The 20,513-nt window shown below is 36.3% G+C and overlaps 2 protein-coding genes across 2 annotated transcripts in view; both read left to right on the top strand.

The window, feature by feature from the left end:
- The first annotated feature begins 874 nt into the window (after nucleotides 1–874).
- The window catches only part of LOC149549233 (receptor-interacting protein), a 42,164-nt gene continuing 22,525 nt past the window's right edge, over nucleotides 875–20,513 (top strand). Inside the window, exon 1 of the mRNA XM_089792652.1 lies at nucleotides 875–1,021. Within this exon, the coding sequence (XP_089648778.1) occupies nucleotides 901–1,021 (121 nt within the window). The 5' untranslated portion in view covers nucleotides 875–900. The remainder of the gene's footprint in view (nucleotides 1,022–20,513) is intronic.
- LOC149549236 (uncharacterized) lies at nucleotides 4,376–6,859 on the top strand. Its single transcript, XM_089792650.1, has 4 exons — nucleotides 4,376–5,267; nucleotides 5,406–5,702; nucleotides 5,825–6,222; nucleotides 6,349–6,859. Exons 1-3 carry the CDS (start codon nucleotides 4,533–4,535, stop codon nucleotides 6,059–6,061), a joined length of 1,269 nt encoding a protein of 422 aa, XP_089648776.1. The 5' UTR covers nucleotides 4,376–4,532; the 3' UTR covers nucleotides 6,062–6,222; nucleotides 6,349–6,859.

Genomic DNA, 20,513 nt, shown 5'->3' with positions numbered 1-20,513 from the left:
ATGGATGAAGATCGATGATGGCGACTTTTACGACAATTCTTGGCTTGGCTCTGTGGTGTTTTCTTTGACACTATTTAATGATTGAATTAACAATTGTCTTCATACGAGTTTTGGGTTCTTTTGTAATCACAATGTAATCATCATGTATATTATTTTAATTATGTACTTTCTTTGTGAGTTACGTATTAGTCAGTGGTTTGGGGTTTCAACTTTGAATAGCTCCCTTCTCTTGGAGCATTGATGTAATGGGTTATTTTTTTGGGATCTAGATTTGGAGTTCACAAGTTCAAGAATTATTGGCGTTGATAAATATTCTCTCTAGATGTAATCTTTCTTCTTTCGCGTCCTTTTTTTGTAGCAGACAATGACCAGGGTTCACAAGTTCAAGAATTACTGGTGTTGATAGATATTCTATCTAGATGTAGTCTTTCCTCTTTTGCGTCTTTGTAGCATACAATGACCAAAGTTTTTCTTTCCTGGTTCTTTTCTCTAGAACCCCTTTTTGAACCAGTTTTTATTATTAATATAAATATAAAATTTCCCAAAAAAAATGAAAAATATATAATAGCAACTCAAAATACATACATTCATTTCTAACATTTTTTGAGAATTAAGATTACCTCACCTATATAATTTAAAATAAAATAGTTGAAAATAACAACGATTTTCATAAAATATTGTATGAGATATATTATATAGTATATATCTATCCGCTTATCGGTTGCATCTCCCCGAGTACAAGTGCTAGTAAAAACGAAGTGGAGGTTGATAGAGAAGGTAAATTTTTTGTTTACGTCGCTCAGAATGTGGGGCTGATATTTGTATCCCAATCTGTTTTCTAATATACATAATAATAATATCTTATCTAGAACCTGTTCTCGGGCTTCCGAAAGAAGCATCATGACAATGAGCGGGAGCATGGGACTGATAGGCATTGAAGTACAGTATTCGATGTCTAAACGTGCATTGCATTCTGGATTAAACCTCTCAAAGGGATACATACTTAAATTTAATTTGCAAGGTACATACTTCACCAGTTTCATTACACAGGATCCTAAAAGGGATGATGCACAAATCTTTCTAGAGGCGCCTCCTAGTCGCAGGGGCTGTATAGCGCTAATTTCAGTACTGTCCGTCTATTTTCGTCTAATTTTGATGTGGCTTTTTAATGTTATCCAATTTAGCACACAATTTTTATTTTATTTTTTCTATGGTTAATATTTTGTGATTGAATTTTGGCTTTGTTTTGTAAATCTTCAATGCTGAGCACACGCTTTCAAGCAGCTCAATATCCTTGCAATTCTGCACACAGCGCCGGCGAGTGTCTTATTATTTGTGTAATTTAGTAATCTCTCTAGTATTATTCAGGTGGATGTTATAAACTGAATTGGGTTTCTTTTACTGTATACAATTAATTCAAAGTGAATAAGTCCCTTGTAAGAAGGCTGATAAAGTATTTAAACAATTAAACTCAGTGGGTGGCAAGAATTTTTAAGTTTAAGAAGAGAAAGGGTAGAGGATGGGGGAGAGAGCCGAGGGAGAACAGAGGAGGAGATTGTACTGGAAGGGTTACTGGGCGCCAGGATTCAACAATTAATTGTATCAACTGCTGCAGAATCATAAGAAATTTTCAGATTGTGGCAAAATAAAAGATAGCTTGAAAACAGTCCTCCCAATTCATAAGAGCTACATATGGCGAGTTTATGGTGCAGTGATTATGAAGGATAGTTGAGGCTGACCTAGATTTAAATGGGAGCATTCAAGAGAGACCACGATTACTTTTTAAAGAATGCAACTTAAACTAAGACACACAAGAAACGCAATATAAGCTTGCTTTGCACCACATATAAGGTTGCTTATAACCTGCGCAAAGAGTGCAAGGAAACAGAAAAGAGAAATTGAGCATAGTTTGTGAGGTTGTGGTGTAGCAGTAAGATGGCGCACTCATCCCAACGGCGACCCAGGTTTGAGCATGTTTAAGTTGTTTCTGCGTTCATGTGTAGTGGTGGATGTCGTAGAAAAGAGGCATACTGTACCAATGTAGTAGGAAAGTTGTAAAGTGCTATAGAGTCATTAGAATTTTTGCAATCGTGGGATAAGAAGATAAGTGAATATAGTTTCTTTGGGGTGACCTAAAAGAGTTGTGACCTATTTAAAACCAATTTCTTTGTGATTAGAGTGAGATACTATTTTACTGTAGTACTTATATGGAGATTGTGGTCTAGTGATTATGAGGAATATTTGAGACTGACCCAGATTTTAATTGTGACTCAAGATGACGCAGCCAAGGATAGAGGATCTCCAAAGATGTCCAACCTTGCAGCTAGAGTAAGCAACAACAGAAATACACAAACAAACTTAACAAGCAATGAACACAAAATGAAAGAATATCACTGGATTATCATCAAATTGGCTTGCAAATGCAAATCATACATCACCGTTGTTTATATACAACTACTAACTAGTCAAACACATTCACTCTCCTCATTTACAAGTTGGCAATTTATTATCCCTCAAAACTATGAACATTATCAAACCAGAATTATCCCAGTTGCTTCCCGGATAATCTACCTCCTAATCATGTAGCATGAGTGACACTTCTTCCACTACCTTGAACTGTCTAATCTAGAATCTCTAACCTACTTATATACAAGATCACCAGCCACAATTCGTCTTATTCAATCATTACATTCCAAGACAAAGGAAATGTATTACAAACAGATAGGTCAGCACCCAAATCATAAGAATAATCCTCAAATGAATACATTCTAATGTGTGAACGTAAAAGACGGTTGACGAAATGAATTACAACAGAGCACAATGCGCCAACGCACATTGTATGTCGTGGTTCTCTATTGCAAGCCGTAACTCACCACCCTGATCGTTAGAACAGGAAAGTCAATATAGGACCGGACCAATCTTAAGATAACTTCATATGGAAGCATCAAAACACTATGCAAAGCTAGACATGGGATCTCCAAGATGCCTAGACCATGCCATAACGATTGCATAAGAAAACGAGCCCATTGGATCAATTGCAAGCTAAAACAACATGAAAATTGCTCAAATGAATAATAAACAGAAAAATTGAAAGGAAATGTTTTTGGGTGATGCAAGATTGCCAACAACCCAAGGATGCTCCTGCATCGGACACCCCAAGTAATTAGAAGACGTTCCATAAAAGAAATTTATAAACATCTGACTATTTCAGAATCTAGATGCCATGAACATTCTTCACCCACTTATCTTCTCCATCTGAAGAACCAAAACTGTTCTAATTCTTCCCATGACTACTCCTACTACTATTTATGCGAGTGTTCATCAAATCCCTAGTAGAATAGTCTCCTCCATCAGGTATTCCACCACTGTTACTACTGCTATAACCTCTGCTCTTATCAAACTTACCAATCCATTTATCTCAGCCTCTGTCAACACTGCAACTGCCAGTTAGTATCTGCTTTATCATTTGTTGTTTGACTCCACCTGTGAAATTATTCAACTGCTTCTTAGCCTTCAATCCACACTCTAGATTTTTCTACTCATCTGATACCACAATACCTTCTCCAGTAACCCTATGTTACCAGATTCGCACCCTAGAGCTCGGGTCCGAGTCCAGATTCATTCGGGTCCGGATTCAAGCCCGGGTCCGGGCAGGGTCTGCATTTTGGCCTGCGGGTCCTCCCGGGTCCATGCTTGGATCCACAGGCCAAAATGCAGACCTTGCCCAGACCCGTCGCGGACCCGTGGCAGGTGGGGCCAAAAAGTGGCCCAAAAAAGCATTAAAATTATGTTTTTTTCATTATTTTTTTTGCCAAACCCTAAAGTAAGGCCTATTAGATGCATTTCATTCATCTAATCTCTCATTTACTTTGTCATTTTGCTCTCTCATTTTGGTGTGGCCATTTTGCAAGTTTGAAGAGAAGGTTGTAGAGATTGTTTGTGGAGTCTCAAATCCTTCAAATAATCAGTGCTGAGTGTTCCAGGTATGCATTTGATCCTTCCTTTTGCTTCTTTCGTAGTTTGTTTTTAGTTTTTTAAATTTGTTATATTTATTGTTCTAAATTTTTATCAAGTTTTGTATAAGTTTTGAAATATTTTTTTAAATTTGTTTTTATAGATTGCAAGAATTCAAGAATGAGTAGTCAGGGTTCAGTGGGTGGGGTGGGATCCCAAAGATTTAAAATTGATAAAGGCTCTCCTTTGTGGAAGTATACAACAAGAATTGAGCAATATGCTGGTGGGGGAGGGTATATATGGAAATGCAATTTTTGCCAAAACCAATATAGAAGTTCCTATTTTCGGGTTAAACATCATTTGACAGGTCCACCAGGTCAAGGGATTTCCATGTGTGAGGGGCCCCCAGAGGGAGGTAAAAAAAGGTTGCCGGCTCCTCAAATAGCAGGCATGTTAAAGAACAAGAAGAGGCTGATAGGTTAGTGTCAAAGGCAAAAAAAGATAAGTCAAAGCAAATACCACCAACACCACCCTCTCAAACAATTAGTAAACCACATCCCTTCCTACCTACCCCATCTATGGGTGAAGATGAAATAGAAACACCCGCATCCCGTAAGAGAGGCCCATTAGATACGGCATTTGAAAATGACAAGAGAGAAATTGCTGACATAAAGGTTGGGTGTTGCCTCATTACAAATGGTGTTTCATTCAATCTAGTGAGATCCCCTTATTGGAGAGAGATGGTGAAAGCAATAAATGATGCACCTCATGGTTACCAATCCCCTGGATATGAAAAGTTGAGAACCACCATATTGCATAAGGAGAGAAAGAATATAGAAAACCTCTTCAAACCAATAAAAGATTCTTGGATCCAAACGGGGGTGAGCATTGTCTCTGATGGATGGAAAGATTGCAAAAACCGTCCATTAATAAATGTGATTGCTGTTTGCCCCAAGGGGGCAATGTTTTTGAAGGCGGTTGATTGTGAAGGGCAAGTAAAGGATGCAAATTTTATTGCTCAACTTCTCATTGAATCCATAGAGTCCGTGGGAGTTGACAATGTTGTCCAAGTAATAATGGACAATGCTAAAGTTTGTAAAGCTGCAGGTGCTTTGGTAGAAGCACGATATGAGCATATCTTTTGGACACCATGCACTGTCCACACCTTGAACTTGGTGATGAAAACAATGGGCAGCCAAATTGAATGGATGAAAAATGTGTATGAGGAGGGTGAGCAGATCCAAATGTTTGTGGCAAACCACCATATGTCACAAGCAATTTTCAGAACTTTCTCCCGCTTGGAATTATTGAAGGTAAATTTTAAACTTTATTTAGCTTCATTTATCATATTAATTTTTGTGTCATACTTTACAAAATTTAATACATATTCTTAAATTTTTGTGTTATCAACTTATCATATTAACTTACAATTTGAATTAATATTGTAATAGGTTGTTGAAACAAGGTTTGCTTCACACACAATCGTCCTTAGACGACTTGTGAGGGTGAAAGAGGCATTGGGTCAAATGGTTATTAGCAACAAATGGGGTGGATGGAAGCAAGCTGATACAGAAAAGGCCAAAACTATAAAGGATTTGATCTTGAGTGATAATTTTTGGAATAGGGTGGAATATGCATTAGAACTCACCGAGCCCATCATGTCTATGCTTCGGTATGCTGACACGGATGAGCCTTGTTTGGGGAACATATATGATGCCATGGACTCTATGCTAGAAAGAATGAAATCAGTAAGTTTAAATTTTTATACAATACTTCATCCTTGTTTATTGAGAGATTTTGATTTTTGATTTTAATTAAGTTATTAACACTACATCAAGATAACTTACATGTACATCATTTGACATCCCAGGTCATTCAGAGGAGAGAGCAGGATCTTGATACCTTGTACACTAAGGTGGAGAAAATTGTTCTACATCGTTGGAACAAGATGACTACACCTTTACAGCTCTTGGCATATGCACTTTCTCCTAGATATTATAGCAGTGAGATACTTGCTATTCCTGGTAGAGTGGCACCATATAGAGATCTTGAAGTTGCTATTGGGTATAAGAGGGCACTAACAAGCTCTTTAGTGATCCTGATGTAGCATCAAATGTTAGGAGAGAGTTTGTTGATTTTGTCTCAAGCAAAAATGCAGAGCCTGATGCAATCAATGACCAAAGTAAATTGGATGCCATTGGATGGTGGTACTTACATGGGGAAAGTTACATGTACCTCCAACCTCTTTCCATTAAGATCTTGTCACAAGTATGTATTTAAGTTTTTTTTCCTTTTCTTATGGCCACTTAACTTGTCGAATTAGCACTCTTAAATTCCTATTGTATTGTAAAATTACTTAGCTAATTTTTAAAAATTTGTTGGTTGTCTCTCTAGGTTGCAAGCTCTTCTGCTGTTGAGCGGAATTGGAGTACATACTCCTTTATCCACTCAGTGAAGCGTAACTGGTTGGGTTCGAAGAAAGCAGAGGACTTGATATTTATTCACAACAACTGGCGCCTCTTATCACGCAAGGATCCAGGATATAAGAAGGGACCGGAGAAGTTGTGGGATGTACTATCTGAGACTTCTAACTTGGATATGACTGTCCAAGATATATCTAGAATTGCCTTGCTAGATATTGAGGAGGATGAGGAGGAGGATGTGGCTGCCTCTGGGGCTAGTGGAACCGGTTTGGGTTCTAATGATGTGGAAAATGTCGATGATATAGATGAGGATAAAGCCATTGATCCCTCATATTTTGATGACCCATTTGACCCTTGAAGGGCATTTGCATCTTTGATAAACTATGTTTAAACATTTGTCATTGACTCATTGAGTCATTTATGATTTATCACTATGTTTCACAGTTTCAAACTTTATTAAGTCATAATTTATTATCTATCAATCTGATGAAGTAGTCTATGTTTTGAAATTCCATTTTGCATTTTAGTAATTCAATGTATGATTTTATTTACAACATTAGCATAGATTAATGAGTGAGTATTTAATGTTTATCTTTGGCATTTGGCATTGATCAATAATCAAGTAACATTGATATATTCATACTATGGAATGACTTAGTTTTACTTTTACAACTATATGAGTTTATAATTTTTTTGCATACATACATATATATATATATATATATATATATATATATATATATACACACACACACACTAACGAACCCACCCATGAACCCAAATGGGAAAAAAAAAAATTGCCCGAACCCACGAACCGAACCCGTCCCCGAACCCGAATCGGCAACTCAGTGAGTAACGTGTTATAACTTCCAGTTGTCATCAGTGTTCAAGTTCACCAATCCATGTCTATCCATTAAATCCTTCAGCAACTTCTCAACCTTAGAAATCCTATCAGCCACCTATTGTAGATCAATCGCCTTCTAACCAAAACAACCCAATCACCTAGGTGTAAGTTTCCGTACTCAAATTCTTAGCTTTCATTCCTTCATCCTTCAAAGGGAGTAAATATTTTGCCATCTTTGATGATAGAAACAACATTCCTTCGACAATCATGAATAGCATCAACATCATATTGCGAAGGTCTACCTAACAAAACTTGGAAAGTGCTCATATTAACCACATCACGAAGTATCTCATGTAATGTCCAATGTTGAAATTAACCCAACAGTGTTCTTAAACTTCCACCATGTATTCATCCTAAAACCAGTTTATCTCATAAGGACAAGGATGCTTGATTCTTCTCGGTCCCGACTTCTGTACCATTTCCTCAGATAGAAGGTTATTTGTATTTACATCATCCATTATCATTTGACAACATTTGCTACTAGACTTGCAAACAGTTTGGAACAACTGCCTTCTCTACATAGGCTCCAATTCCTTCTTTCTTAGCATAACTCTTTTGAATATCAGAGATTCTCCCATCTCAGGTGCAACTTCTCTTTCAACAAGTTCATCCTTCTTTTTTTGTTCCTCATGTGCCACTAGGTTTTGTTTTCCTTTGCTAGAACCAACCGGACATTGGAAAGCCCTACAACCAATATTCCCATATCTAAAATAAGTGCCTTTGAATTCTCCATTGCTTTTACTCCTCCTTAGAATCCTCTGATCAAGTTCATCTTCAATTACCAATTTATCTTCGCCTTTATCAACAACTAGTTTATCCCTAATTTATAGGGGTAGCTTGCTTTCTCTTTAACTTATATTTTGCCTTTAGGGCATATTCATAAGCATCTTCAATTGTGCTAATTCTCAACACTTAAGTCGTCTTGATTGTTAAGTCTCAAGCCATTGACATACCTAGCCACCTTCTCCTTGAATGACTCTCGGTGCCTGGACCTAATTGTCATCTTCTAGAACTCCTCAGTGTACTCTTTTACAATCAAATCTTTTTGCTTCAGATTTTGTAACCTCTTAAACAATTCAAGTTCATAATCCTTCGGTATGAACTTAGCTTTAAGTTTAGGAACCATAACTCTCCATCAGGTTATCTTAGTTTCACCATTATCTTCTCTATCTTTTTGCAATTCTTTCCACTATTAGGCAACATGACCTTTCAACTTTGTTTGTGCTAACCTAACTCTCTGTGGATCCTTAACATCTTTAAGCTCAAAGTAATCCTCTTGTTCATTAATCCAATCCATCAGTTCTTCTAGATCTAAAGAACTAGAAAAGCATGCAATGTCAATTTTTTGACTCTTACCCAATTGTGACATAGCTCTTAAAAATCTTTTCTCCTCAACAGGAATCTTAACTTCAGTTCTCTCAATATCTTTGGCTACTTGAATTAATCTTTAGTCTCAGGGTTTTTCCTAGCCCTAACTAAAGCATTTCAGATATCAGTGCTTACCTCATTTTTGAAATCCTCCATCATCTGCTCAAGTCTTCTAGGATTCATTCTTCTAGGTGACATGTTTACCAAGATATCAATCTTCAATTCCTTAGGTTCGATGATCTAATAACGAGTGTTGATTTCTCTTAATTGATCTGACAATCTACCAACACCAATAATTTGCCTCAATCAACTAGGTATGTTCAGTATCTAAAAAACTTATCAAATTCACCAACCAATCCTTCTTGTGGAACCACCGCAATTGCAGGTCGGATTTGATTTTCTACTACCCCACAAGCAAGTTTACATGTGTGATCTCAATCTTCCAATTGCAAATCCTTCTCTTGCCACCTTGCACTAACCTCCCGTTAATGTAGATCAGAACCTCAACATGTGCTAGTCCACAACAACAAGAGATGCAAGTCAAGCATGGGATTCTAAGTGCTTGCAGTCACCAACAACCAACAAATCCAACAAAACCAACTATGTTACCACTTGATGTAGCCAAGGATAGAGGATCCCCAAAGGAGATGTCCAACCTCGCAGCTAGAGTAAGCAACAATGGAAATGCACAAACGAACTTAACAAGCAATGAACACAAAATGGAAGAATATCACTGGATTATCATCAAGTTGGCTTGCAAATGCAGATCTTACATCGTCAATAAACAATTTCTAACTAGTTAGATACATTCACTCTCATTTACGAGTTCGCAGTTGATCATCCCTTAAAATTACGAAACATCAATACCAAATTTATCCTAGTTGCTTCCCAGACTAATCTACCTCCTAATCATGTAGCATGAGTGCCACTTCTTCCACTACCTTGCACTGTCTAACACTAGAAGCTCTAACCTACTTATATACAAGATCGTCAACCACAGGTCAACTTATATGATCATTAAATTCCAAGACAAAGGAAACCTATTACAAACAAATAGGTGAGGACCCCAATGATAAGAATAATCCTCAAATGAATACATCATGTCGTGTGAACATACAAGAGGGTCGATGAAATGTATTACAACATAAAACAATGTTGCTACATGTTAGAATGTAAAGTCCACCAATATAACTGAGAGGGGGGGGTGGGGGTTGAATCAGTTATCTAACTATTACAACAATTATCAACCTTATTAATCCTTAACCATATGAGCAATACAATTAGAAACCATAACAAGATACTCATACACAATAACACCAGATATGTTAACTAGGGAAACCCTTGATCAGAGGGAAGACCCCAGTGGGGATGGTACCCACAAGATGATGTACTAATATAAATATTTCTTGTTAGAGGATGGACCCTGTTAGGAGTCAATAAAAATATTCAGTACATATTAGTCCCTATTAGGAGATTCCAACCCTGTTAGGAGTTGTGCCAACCCTATTAGGAGTTGTAGAAGGTAGATGGACCCATTTTCCAAACCATAGTTATAGGACTTGGACTTGCCTTTGACTCGGAAAGTCAAAATCTGACTCGGACTCGGACTTGGCCAGGACTCAGAAAATCGAAAAACCAATGAAATTCAAAGATTTTTAAGGATTTAAAGATTTTTTCATGCATCATTTAGTCAATAAACATCAAATACACAATAATTGAGATAAATAGAAGCTACTTAACACTCATACACAATTTTGCGTAGATCACATAAGTATAACAGCGAATTTCTGAAGGAAATAAACTAAATAACATAATATGAAGTTAAACATAGTGTCACTATCAAATGTCTACGATATATGAAATCCATGGAATTAAAAGTTGAAAACATATATCAAAATATCAGCTAGAGTGGAGAAGACTAAGGTTCATAATAGTCTATGCCCTCCTACGAATACGCCTAAGATAAGTCATGGAAGACTTAGATATTGAAAAATATGTTTGTTACAGCTTATGTGTGCACACATTGTAGACAAAAATAGGGCTTTCAGGTATGTCTATCAATTTGTTTGGTGAAACACAACCTTTAATGGTAAAAGTCTTTTAATAACAATTATAGTTGGCTTACAAATTTTTTCCAAGAAAATGATCAAGAACATAGCCAGCAACACATATACAAGTAAGTCTGAAAGTTTATAACTTTATGTACAACACTAGAGAGTTCTAACATTCATGAACATGTAAGTCTTAAAAAAAGAAAAGGAAAACTCATATACATCATTATAAAATTCTAACACAAATATATGTAAATCTGAAAATATATGTACAACATTACTGAACTCTACAATGCTGAAAGCGACTTCTTCATAATGAAACCCAAATAGTAACCAATATTGGCAGCGAGCCTTCAATTTGGGTAACTATCCTTCATTTTGAGATGCAGGGCTACTTAGCTGTGTAATTTTCTATAACCTGGTTAACGACATTTGAAGATTTAAATATTAAATTCCCTAAAATATTCAAGATTTTCAGACATAAATTTGAAGATTTAAGATTTAAGATTCAAATTTCAATCCTTAATAAATTCTTGACATAACACATCATTTTCAGAATTAATAAACACTAAAAAAAAACACCTTCCAGAAATCTCTATCTTTTAAACAAAATATTAAAAAATAAAAATAAAAATTATGGAGTCCTAGGCTCGGTCCATGTGGACTCTGCCAGGACTCGGCCGAGTCAAAGTCCAGAGGCCATTTGCCTCGAAAAGGTTGCCTTTGCCTCGGACTCACAGAGTCCCAAAACACTAGTCCAAACAACTTTAGGGGCAAGACCAATGAACCCATTGTCCAAATGATCTTTGTATTATTCCTTACAGAATAATAGAAATGAACTGTACTTGTACTTCCTCTTTCTCTGTCCTGTCAACTAGACTTTTGCTCTTGATCTCAATACCAGATCACCAACTTCGTATCCAATAATCCCTTGGATCGCTTACTTGTATTTGCCAAACACTCTGCTCTTGTTCGCACACTTTGCACTACTTACTCTTCCAATTCATGCATTACCAAAAGAAAAATAGCCTTCCTCTATACCATGTCCTCAAAACAATTCCTTGAGTTGGCCTTGAGGCTTTCCCAATTAATTATAATAGGACCACATTAAGATAATTAATTATTTCGCATTTATACAACACTGTTGGCTCACGATCTTTGCGACTTCTCACACGTGTGATTTGAGGACTTGCGCACTCATTGACATTATCATTAGAATCTCCTTTTTCACTATATAAGTTCACATATCTTGATTCTATCTCTGCTAGGAGATACAATCCAATCATCAAAAATTGCTTATCAGATACTCTGTCTCTGTATTGTTCTCTGTAAATCAAGTATATCTTCTTTATATCTTCGATTTACTACATGCACACTTAACCTTGTCATCAGAACACAATATAGAACTTGTCCTTAACCACGCTTCACTTGATCATCAATTCTCTGTCCATACGACCTTGATCTTCGTCTGCTACTCTGTTAGTGTTCACAGAAACCATACTATGTTGTCGTCAATGAGAAACACAGTCATGATTGCAACATGTCAATCATGCTAACAATCTCCCACATGCTTTGGCAATGCTTAGGATACTCCCCTAAAGGAAATCATCAACATTCATGCTAACACAACATGCATTGCATGTCATGATTCTCCATCGCAAGCCGTAACTTTCCACCTTGACCATTAGAACAAGAAAAATAGGACTAGACCAATCTTAAGATAACTTCATCTGGAAACATCAGAACTAGACATAGGATCTCTAGGATGCCTAGACCACACCGTAAGGATCACATAAGAAAACGAGCCGGGTGGGTTGATCACAAGCTAAAACAACAAGAAAATTGCTCAAAAGATTAGTAAACAGATAAATTGAAAGGAAATGTATTTGGGTGATGCAAGATTGCCAATGACTCAAGGATGCTCCTACATCACAAGAGTGGCCCAACTCTATTTTTTAAGGATTTGTCTCAAACTAGGATGCACGAGAATGAAATCAAAGTTTTCCTTGCAGTATATTGAAAATGGCCAACAAACTGGCTGAACATTACAAAGGGGGAAAAAAGAAGATAAATTGAATATAGTTGGTGATGCTATAGTCAAGTAGTAAGATAGGACACTAGTACTTACAATGACCCAGGTCGAGCATGTTTTAGTTGTTTCGGTGTTGATGTGTTAGGTTGGATGCGTCAATATGGTAGGAAGATTGTAACAGAAAGGTTATTGATTAGAAATTTTTTTAATATGTCAAATTAATTAGCTAATATGTGAAAATAAGCCCAGTAAGCCTTCTGTTAGAATAAACATAATCATTGAAGGTAGGAGGCTTGTCAGGAATTGTTGTGCCCTATCCTAGTTTGCTTCTTGGGTGAAGTATAGCTGGATCCACATGCCAGTCACTAATGAAAGTAGTGAAAAGACTGAGTTGATTTGTTAGTTTTCTTACTTGTGAGGTTTATACCACTGCATGTTTGATCTGAATGTGCTAGGAAGTATCTTTGGGTTCACGATGTTTAATAGAGGCTTAGTATACTTGTGTAGCTATCAAATGTTGTAGTGTTGTACGTGCTCATAGAATGTTAAGATTATGCTATTGTAAAGCTACTCATTTAAATTGAAAAATAAAGTTCTCTTTTGACTTTTCATATTGCAAATTTAATCTAGTTGAGAAGATATGGGTGCAATTAGCACTTAATATAATTTGAATTGGCACCTGGGATGGATACAATGAAGGATGCAGTAGAATAATTTTTGCATTGTTTATTAGTAGCAGAAGCTTGTGTCATACCTGTACTTTATGCCCAGTATAGTGTACAAATCTCTAGAGCATCCAAGAAAGTATTTTTAAATATACTATTTGTTTTTACAAGTTGTTGTATGAGTTTCTATTTTTTATATAGATGGCAGGGAAACGGCTTTGAAACCAGATTGCATCAGGTCACATAATAGCAACACCAAAGAAACCAGCTTCAAGCCACCACCACCATCAATTAACAAAATTACCAAAAACCTTATGATAAGTTTCGTTCACCAAAACTAAACTGACCATAGCTATACAAAGGTTCTGACTACTAACTAGCAACATAACCATATTTCTGATAAACCTCTTCTGCCTGGCAGCAAAAAGAGTAGAGTTCCAGTAATAAGCATCATAAGAAAGCATAACAACGAAAAGTTTCACTTTAATATGAAACCTACTAAACAACACAATTGTTGTAACCAAAGACAAAAAAGGATATATTTAGATGTGGAGATAGCCTCCCAATTCTTTAAGAGGTACTTAAGATTCTTCTTCCAATTATCAACTTCAGCTTCTCTAGGTTTCTGCCCTTTATCTTCCTGTTTCCTTTTCTTTGCACTCTTCCTTATATGACTCTGTTAGAATATATAGTCCACTAAGATAACGGAGGAGGGGGCCGGGGGAGGGGGGGGTTTGAATTAGTTATCCAACTAATATCACAATTATCAACCTTATTAAACTTTAACCATATGAGCAATATAATTAGAAACCACAACAAGATACTCACGCACAATAACACCAGATATGTTAACTAAGGATACCCTTGATCAGAGGGAAAACCCACAAGATGATGTACTAATATAAATATTCCTTGGTAGAGGATGGACCATGTTAGGAGTCAATAACATTCAGTACATATCAGTCCTTGTTAGGAGACTTTGAATCCCTGTTAGGAGTTGTGGAAGACAGTTGGACCCATTGCCCAAACAACTTCAAGGGCAAGATCAATGAACTCACTGTCCAAATGATCTCTATATTATTCCTTGCATAATGATAGAAATGAATAGTATTGCTCCTTCCTCTTTCTGTCCTATCAACCGAACTTCTACTCCTTTTGATCTTGTAACTAGATCACAAATCTCGCTTCCAGTAATCCCTTGGATTACTTACTCGCATTCACCAAACACTGCTCCTTTTTGCACTTCGCACTCAATACCATGATCACAACTTCCATGCACCTTTTACAAACAAGGAAAACATCTTTCCTTTATACCATATCTTCAAAATAATTCTTTGACTCGGCCTTGAGGCTTTCCCAATTAATTATCATATGATAATTAATTAATTTACAATTACAATAGCACTGTTAGCTCACAGTCTATACAACTTCTCACACGTGTGACACTAGGGCTTGCGCATCGGTTGACATCATCACCAGACTGTCATTAGTCATTGGCTAACTGCGCATCAACAGATTATATCACTGCCAAAGGATATAATGCAAGCATCAGAAACCGCTTCTCAACTACTTTGTCTCTATACTGCTCTTTGTAAATTAGGTACAACTTCTGTACATGTTGTGCATTGAACCTTCACACCAGGACATTGTACGGAACATGTCCATGAATGAGCATCACCAGACAATCAAAACATTATTCGTACAACTAAGATCTTTGTCTACTACTCTGTCAGTCTTTACAAAGTTACTGCTATGTTGACATCAATGACAAACATAGTCATGAATGCAACATGTCAATACTCTCCCATGCTTATGATACTCCACAAAGGAATATCATCAGCATTCATGCTAACAGACTCTTCCCGGTAGCGACTCCAAACACCATCTTCATTATCAGATTATCAATCAACCTGCACAAAGAAGATACAACAGAATTGACCTCACTGTTAGAAGCAATATTAGGGATAAGATTTTCTAGAGAAGCCACCTTGTTTTGGAGGTCATGGACATGGCTCAATAGCTCATGCTCTTTACCCCTCCTATCTATCGACCTGGGTCTTTGTTTTTTTTGTAACATGTTCCTCATTAATGACAGGGCAGGAGCAAGCAACACTAACTATTTCCTCAACATCCTCCAAACTTACAGTAATTTCAAGGGATTTTTCCTCCTCCCTATCCTCCTGCTCTTTTGTATCCTTATCATAATCCCCGTCACTAGAGCTGTCATTATCTTCACTCCCCTTAGGTTCAACTCCTTATCCATTTCTGGAACCACCTCTTCTTCCAAATTCTTCCCTTTGGTGTCTTTCTTGTTCCTTAATCCCGCAGTCCTCCTCTCCCTAGAACTAATTTCATAATTTTTATCCCTCAAGCTTTCCATTTTATAGCCCTCTTCCTAGGATTCAAACCCTTTTTTCAAATCCACCTTCTCAACATCAGTAAAAGTACTCCTATCCCCAGGTTTGGTTTTTCGGATTTTGACAGGGGCGAGCTTCATAATAGTATTGAAGATTATAGCTGTGATAGAGATCTTTATTTCTGATTTTGCTATATGTTGAAAATGAGATAATACCTATATATTGTGTTTACAATTGGAGAAGATATTTAAGATATTTATTTGAGATGATATCATATGAGAAAATGTGTCAAGCATCATGCGAAGAGGCATGCATTTGGAAATATGAAAAGGTTGTTTTCAGAAGATGAAGTGTCTCAATTCTTTATATATATTGTATTCAATAGAAAGCATTGCACTTGAGTATTTTATTATCAATAAAAGTGATATTGTCGTGGTGAGGTTAGGTTTTTCCCTTCATTCTTTGCAATATAAAGAATCTGAATGATGTTGCCTGCTCATTCTCACAGTGTCTTTGTTTGAAAGTTAAAATATTTTGGAATACAGATTTAGAATGACATTGGCTTGTAATGATTATCATGTCAAAATCTCATACCTGTCTTTAAGTCATTTATTGGTTTCGCTGTATTGTAGATGTTTTATGATGACCATGGAAAATTGTAAAGAACATGTAGTAAGTTCAGGTGGATTGGATGGAATGGTGCATCATTTCTTATAATTGGCCAAATGATTGACTTGATAAAAGAAGATGTATGAAATGATATTAGCATGTTAACTTCAGAATCTAGTCACCCCAAGAATAAATTTCCTGCCAGATTTAGATCTAGAATACCTGTAATGCTTTACACAGATTAAAAATCCAGTACTATTAGTATACTATATCGTCTGTACTAATTATAAATAGAAAGCATCTAAGTGCTGATCTCCTGCATCCCTTGTGTGCCTATCACATGCTAGAAATTGCCAAAATCCAAAAAGTTTCAGGTATGATGGTCTGCAATTCAATTTCGGAGGATTGGGTAGAGTTTCAAACTTCCAGACTTTTCCATCCTATCACGCTTTTCTTCCAACCTCTGTGCTTTGATGTTTCATAATAGTTATTTTTCAGATCTGTGGCTTTGGTCATCCTTTAATCTGTATGCGTTGTGGCAAGAATTATGCCGTATCTTTGATTTACAACTTTTGACATCCCTTGATATACTTTTCCAAAGTTGGAGATGTAGGAATATCTAGCATGATACTTTAGGGCATGGGTTATAAAGTATTCCCAACTCGTGATCCTCAACATTTCACATTGTATCATCTTATTGGTTCATTATTTTGCTTATATCCTTGTTTGAATGCCTCAGATGTGAATATAACCGTATCCTTGATCACTGATTGTTGATACTTACCTCATACACTTTTCAGAGTTGGTCATGTAGAGATATCTCTATTCGGTTTCTTTGGGCGTAAGGTATGGAGTATCCCTAATCCCTAATCCTTACCAAGTGGTATGGATTATGTGGTATCCCAAATTCTTGTCTCTCAAGAATTCCTTTGTATATGTTTCCAGAGTTGGTGATGCAAAGATATTTTGATTTGCTTGTTTTTGGCATGAATTATAGAGTACCCCTAATTTTTGACACACTCAAAAACCCAAAACTCTTGCATTTCACACTATTCATCACTATGTACCTCCCCTACTTGACCCAAGTTACCATTAATGACCAAATTTGCAAAACCACTGTAAGGGGTTTTCCTACCCAGATTCATTTGTTCATCTCAAATGCGTGGATTCACACACAATTTCAATAGACAAAGATGAGAACACCATGCCACTAGTGATATGGTAATTTTGTTTCACCACTTGGTGGTGGTCCTCTCACTTGTTCAAGCCATCAATCACAATTTTTTTCTAGATCCAATCTTTCCTTTCTTGCTACATTCAAGAGTTGTTGTTCTTCCTTGATTCCTAAAGTGAAAAAGGAACCAACAAAGTGCTATATTTGCTAGTATTTTTCTAGAAAAAAGGTTACTTATTTTATCATTTCCATGTGTGGAATTCCCTATGCGAAAGGCCAAGGCAAAATTTAATGGAATAGTTTTTTATATGTTATTTATAAATAATAATAATGGCAACCCACAATACCACCACTCTTACAACAACATGACACACTTGCATTGCAATGTGCACAACAATGTCTTTTAGATTGCAATTATATGAAGGTAAGACAAGAGAAAGTCCTCACCAATGCCTAAGAATGGTGGTACTAGCGGAAGACTACCCAATGAAAGACAAGCTCAACCTCATAGGAACATGAAGGGAGAGAACAAGATCATCTTTGAACATCTGGGACCTTTCTATAGATAGGCAACTTAATAGGGAGACAGAGATTATCAAACATCTAATTTTTAGGTGTTCTCTATGTCTCAAAAAATAGCATTTTCGAAGGTCTCTAGGATGGAATCTAAGGTCTAAACTTTCATTAGTCCCTCGGAATCATTCTCGCAAGCAAGATTCAAATATATTGGTTCTAGATCTCTTTGAGCTCTTTTTGGCTACATAAAAAGGTTCAATTTTTAATCATCATGCCACAAGTTTTGACCTTTTCAAGATGAGGTAAATAGATGAGTTTTGGTAATTGTTGTCTACTTGTTGGGGTTTTGTGATCGGTGTTTTGCCTTACTTGTATTCTTAAAAAAAAAAAGCTTGAGGTTCAAAGACTGAAGAATTTGATTGAGGTTTCATCTTATCCATTATCTGGTGAGAATCCAAACCTTGACGAACTTGAGAACTTTGAATTTCGAAAGAGGATTTATAGGATTGGGTATCAAGTTTATGACTTACTCATTTCGCTAGTTTGATGATGATTGATCAAAGCTGAAATGATGTAAGTTCAATGCTTGAAGCCTAATATTGATAGTAGAAGAAAGTCTTCAAGTAATATTTTGTGAGTTGGGGATTGGCAATAAGCCTTCCCTCATACCTAGAGGAAAGCTCAAGTGTTGGGCGAAATCCTGACACCCAATGCTATAAAAGGGACCATCAATGTCTGGGATTCGACAATGAAGCTTACCCCTTTCAAAAGCTTAATAAATTCCATAAGTCAAAGTCCTAATCAACAAAGCTTGGAACACTTAGAATTTTTTTCTAGTTTTGAATGTAAATATAGGATTCAAGGAGAGATATGAATGTTACAATTGGGAGGTTCATTTTAACCTCATGATGGAGATTCCTACGGACCTTTTCACTCTGTGTAGATTGACTGAATGTAGAAACCTTGGAATTGGTTGGCAATCGTGTTTTTCACATTATTCTCGTTACTCATGTCAGCATTCTCACTTTTGATGTCTCTAGAAGCACAAGCATAGCTCATTTTATCTTTTCAACATCCAAGAATGAAAGGGAAGTACAATGACCCTCTCATGCCTCAAGCAATTGGATAGGCTTAGGATGACTTGTGAAGTCCTAACCGTTGATGAGGCATTACAACATTATTGCAATGTTAAACAAGAGCTTGGGTTTCAATCCTTTCATGTCCAATAGCCATTAGAGCAATTCATTTTGCAAATCAGAATGAGGTAGCTTACTTATAGAAAATATCTGTAAGGAAATGTCTCTCACACCATTTGGGGTTACTTGGGATAATTTCCAAGTGACAAAGTGTGCAAAGTACTTCCTCGCTTGGGGCTTCGTCTCATGACATTTGTGTCATGTCCCCATTTTGGAGGCAATTTGATTTAATTAATTTAATTAATTAGGTTGTCCAAAATAATGAATATTTTATGAGGATGACTAATTAATTATTTTAATTAAATAAATAAATAGTATTAAGTTAATTAATTATAAAGTTATCAAATAAATAAATATTAAAAGGTAACTTTATATTTAATTAATTTAATAAAGTGACTTGAATTATAAAATATTTTTTATAAAGTCACTTAATAGATAAAATAAAATAATGTTCTAGAAGTTTCTGGAGAAAGTGGAGAAAAAGAATAAATAGGCACCCCGAGCTTCATTCTAATCATCCAGTTGTTTATTTCTCTCTTGACATCAAATTGTGATTCAGTCACATAGTCTATTGTGGAGCCAAGTGGTTTCAGATAGTCAATTGATCTTTGGGAACGAAAACTCCCTTGGATTAGCATAACTGAGGAAGTGAAATATCTTCTGAAGGGTTGCACAATTGGAGGTGATACTTCAGTCACTTCAGCTAGGGCATCATTGGGCCTAAGGCCATTTTCAGCATTTCAGCATTTCAGGAGGCAATTTTAGCAAGGCCGAAATTATTGGAGGTCATTTCTAGCAGGTCTGCGGGCTGAAAAAGCAGTCCGAAAAAAGCAGGCCAAAAAAGCAAAACCGAAAAAAAAACAGTCCGAAAAAAGCAAGCCAAAAAAGCAAAACCGAAAAAAAAGGCAATCCGAAAAAGCAGCTCCGAAAAAAAGCAATTCGAAAAAGCAAATCCGGAAAAAGCAAGTGGAAAAAGCAGATCGGAAAAAAAAAGCAAGCAGAAGGGGCAGCATTGAAGGAAAATATTACAGCCATCCACAATCAGGTTCTTCACTTCTCATTTGGCATATTTTCTGAGAAATGTAGGTTTTCAACTGAGTACAAAATATAGCTTCAGCACTTCATTATTTTACATTGTACTTGTCTTTGTTTGCCATTTGGCATTATTAGTATCAAAGGAAGGCTAGGATTTTGCAATTGAAAGAGTGTTGTAATTTTTAGACTATCTATATTGCAACCCTAGAGTTGATGATCAGCTTATTAG

The sequence above is a fragment of the Cupressus sempervirens genome, chromosome 7, assembly GCF_028749045.1.
Source record: "Cupressus sempervirens isolate cs-2001-9-10 chromosome 7, ASM2874904v1, whole genome shotgun sequence".
Lineage (NCBI taxonomy): Eukaryota > Viridiplantae > Streptophyta > Pinopsida > Cupressales > Cupressaceae > Cupressus > Cupressus sempervirens.
Note: the sequence above shows the minus strand (reverse complement) of the source record. Positions and strands in the feature narration are given on the sequence as shown.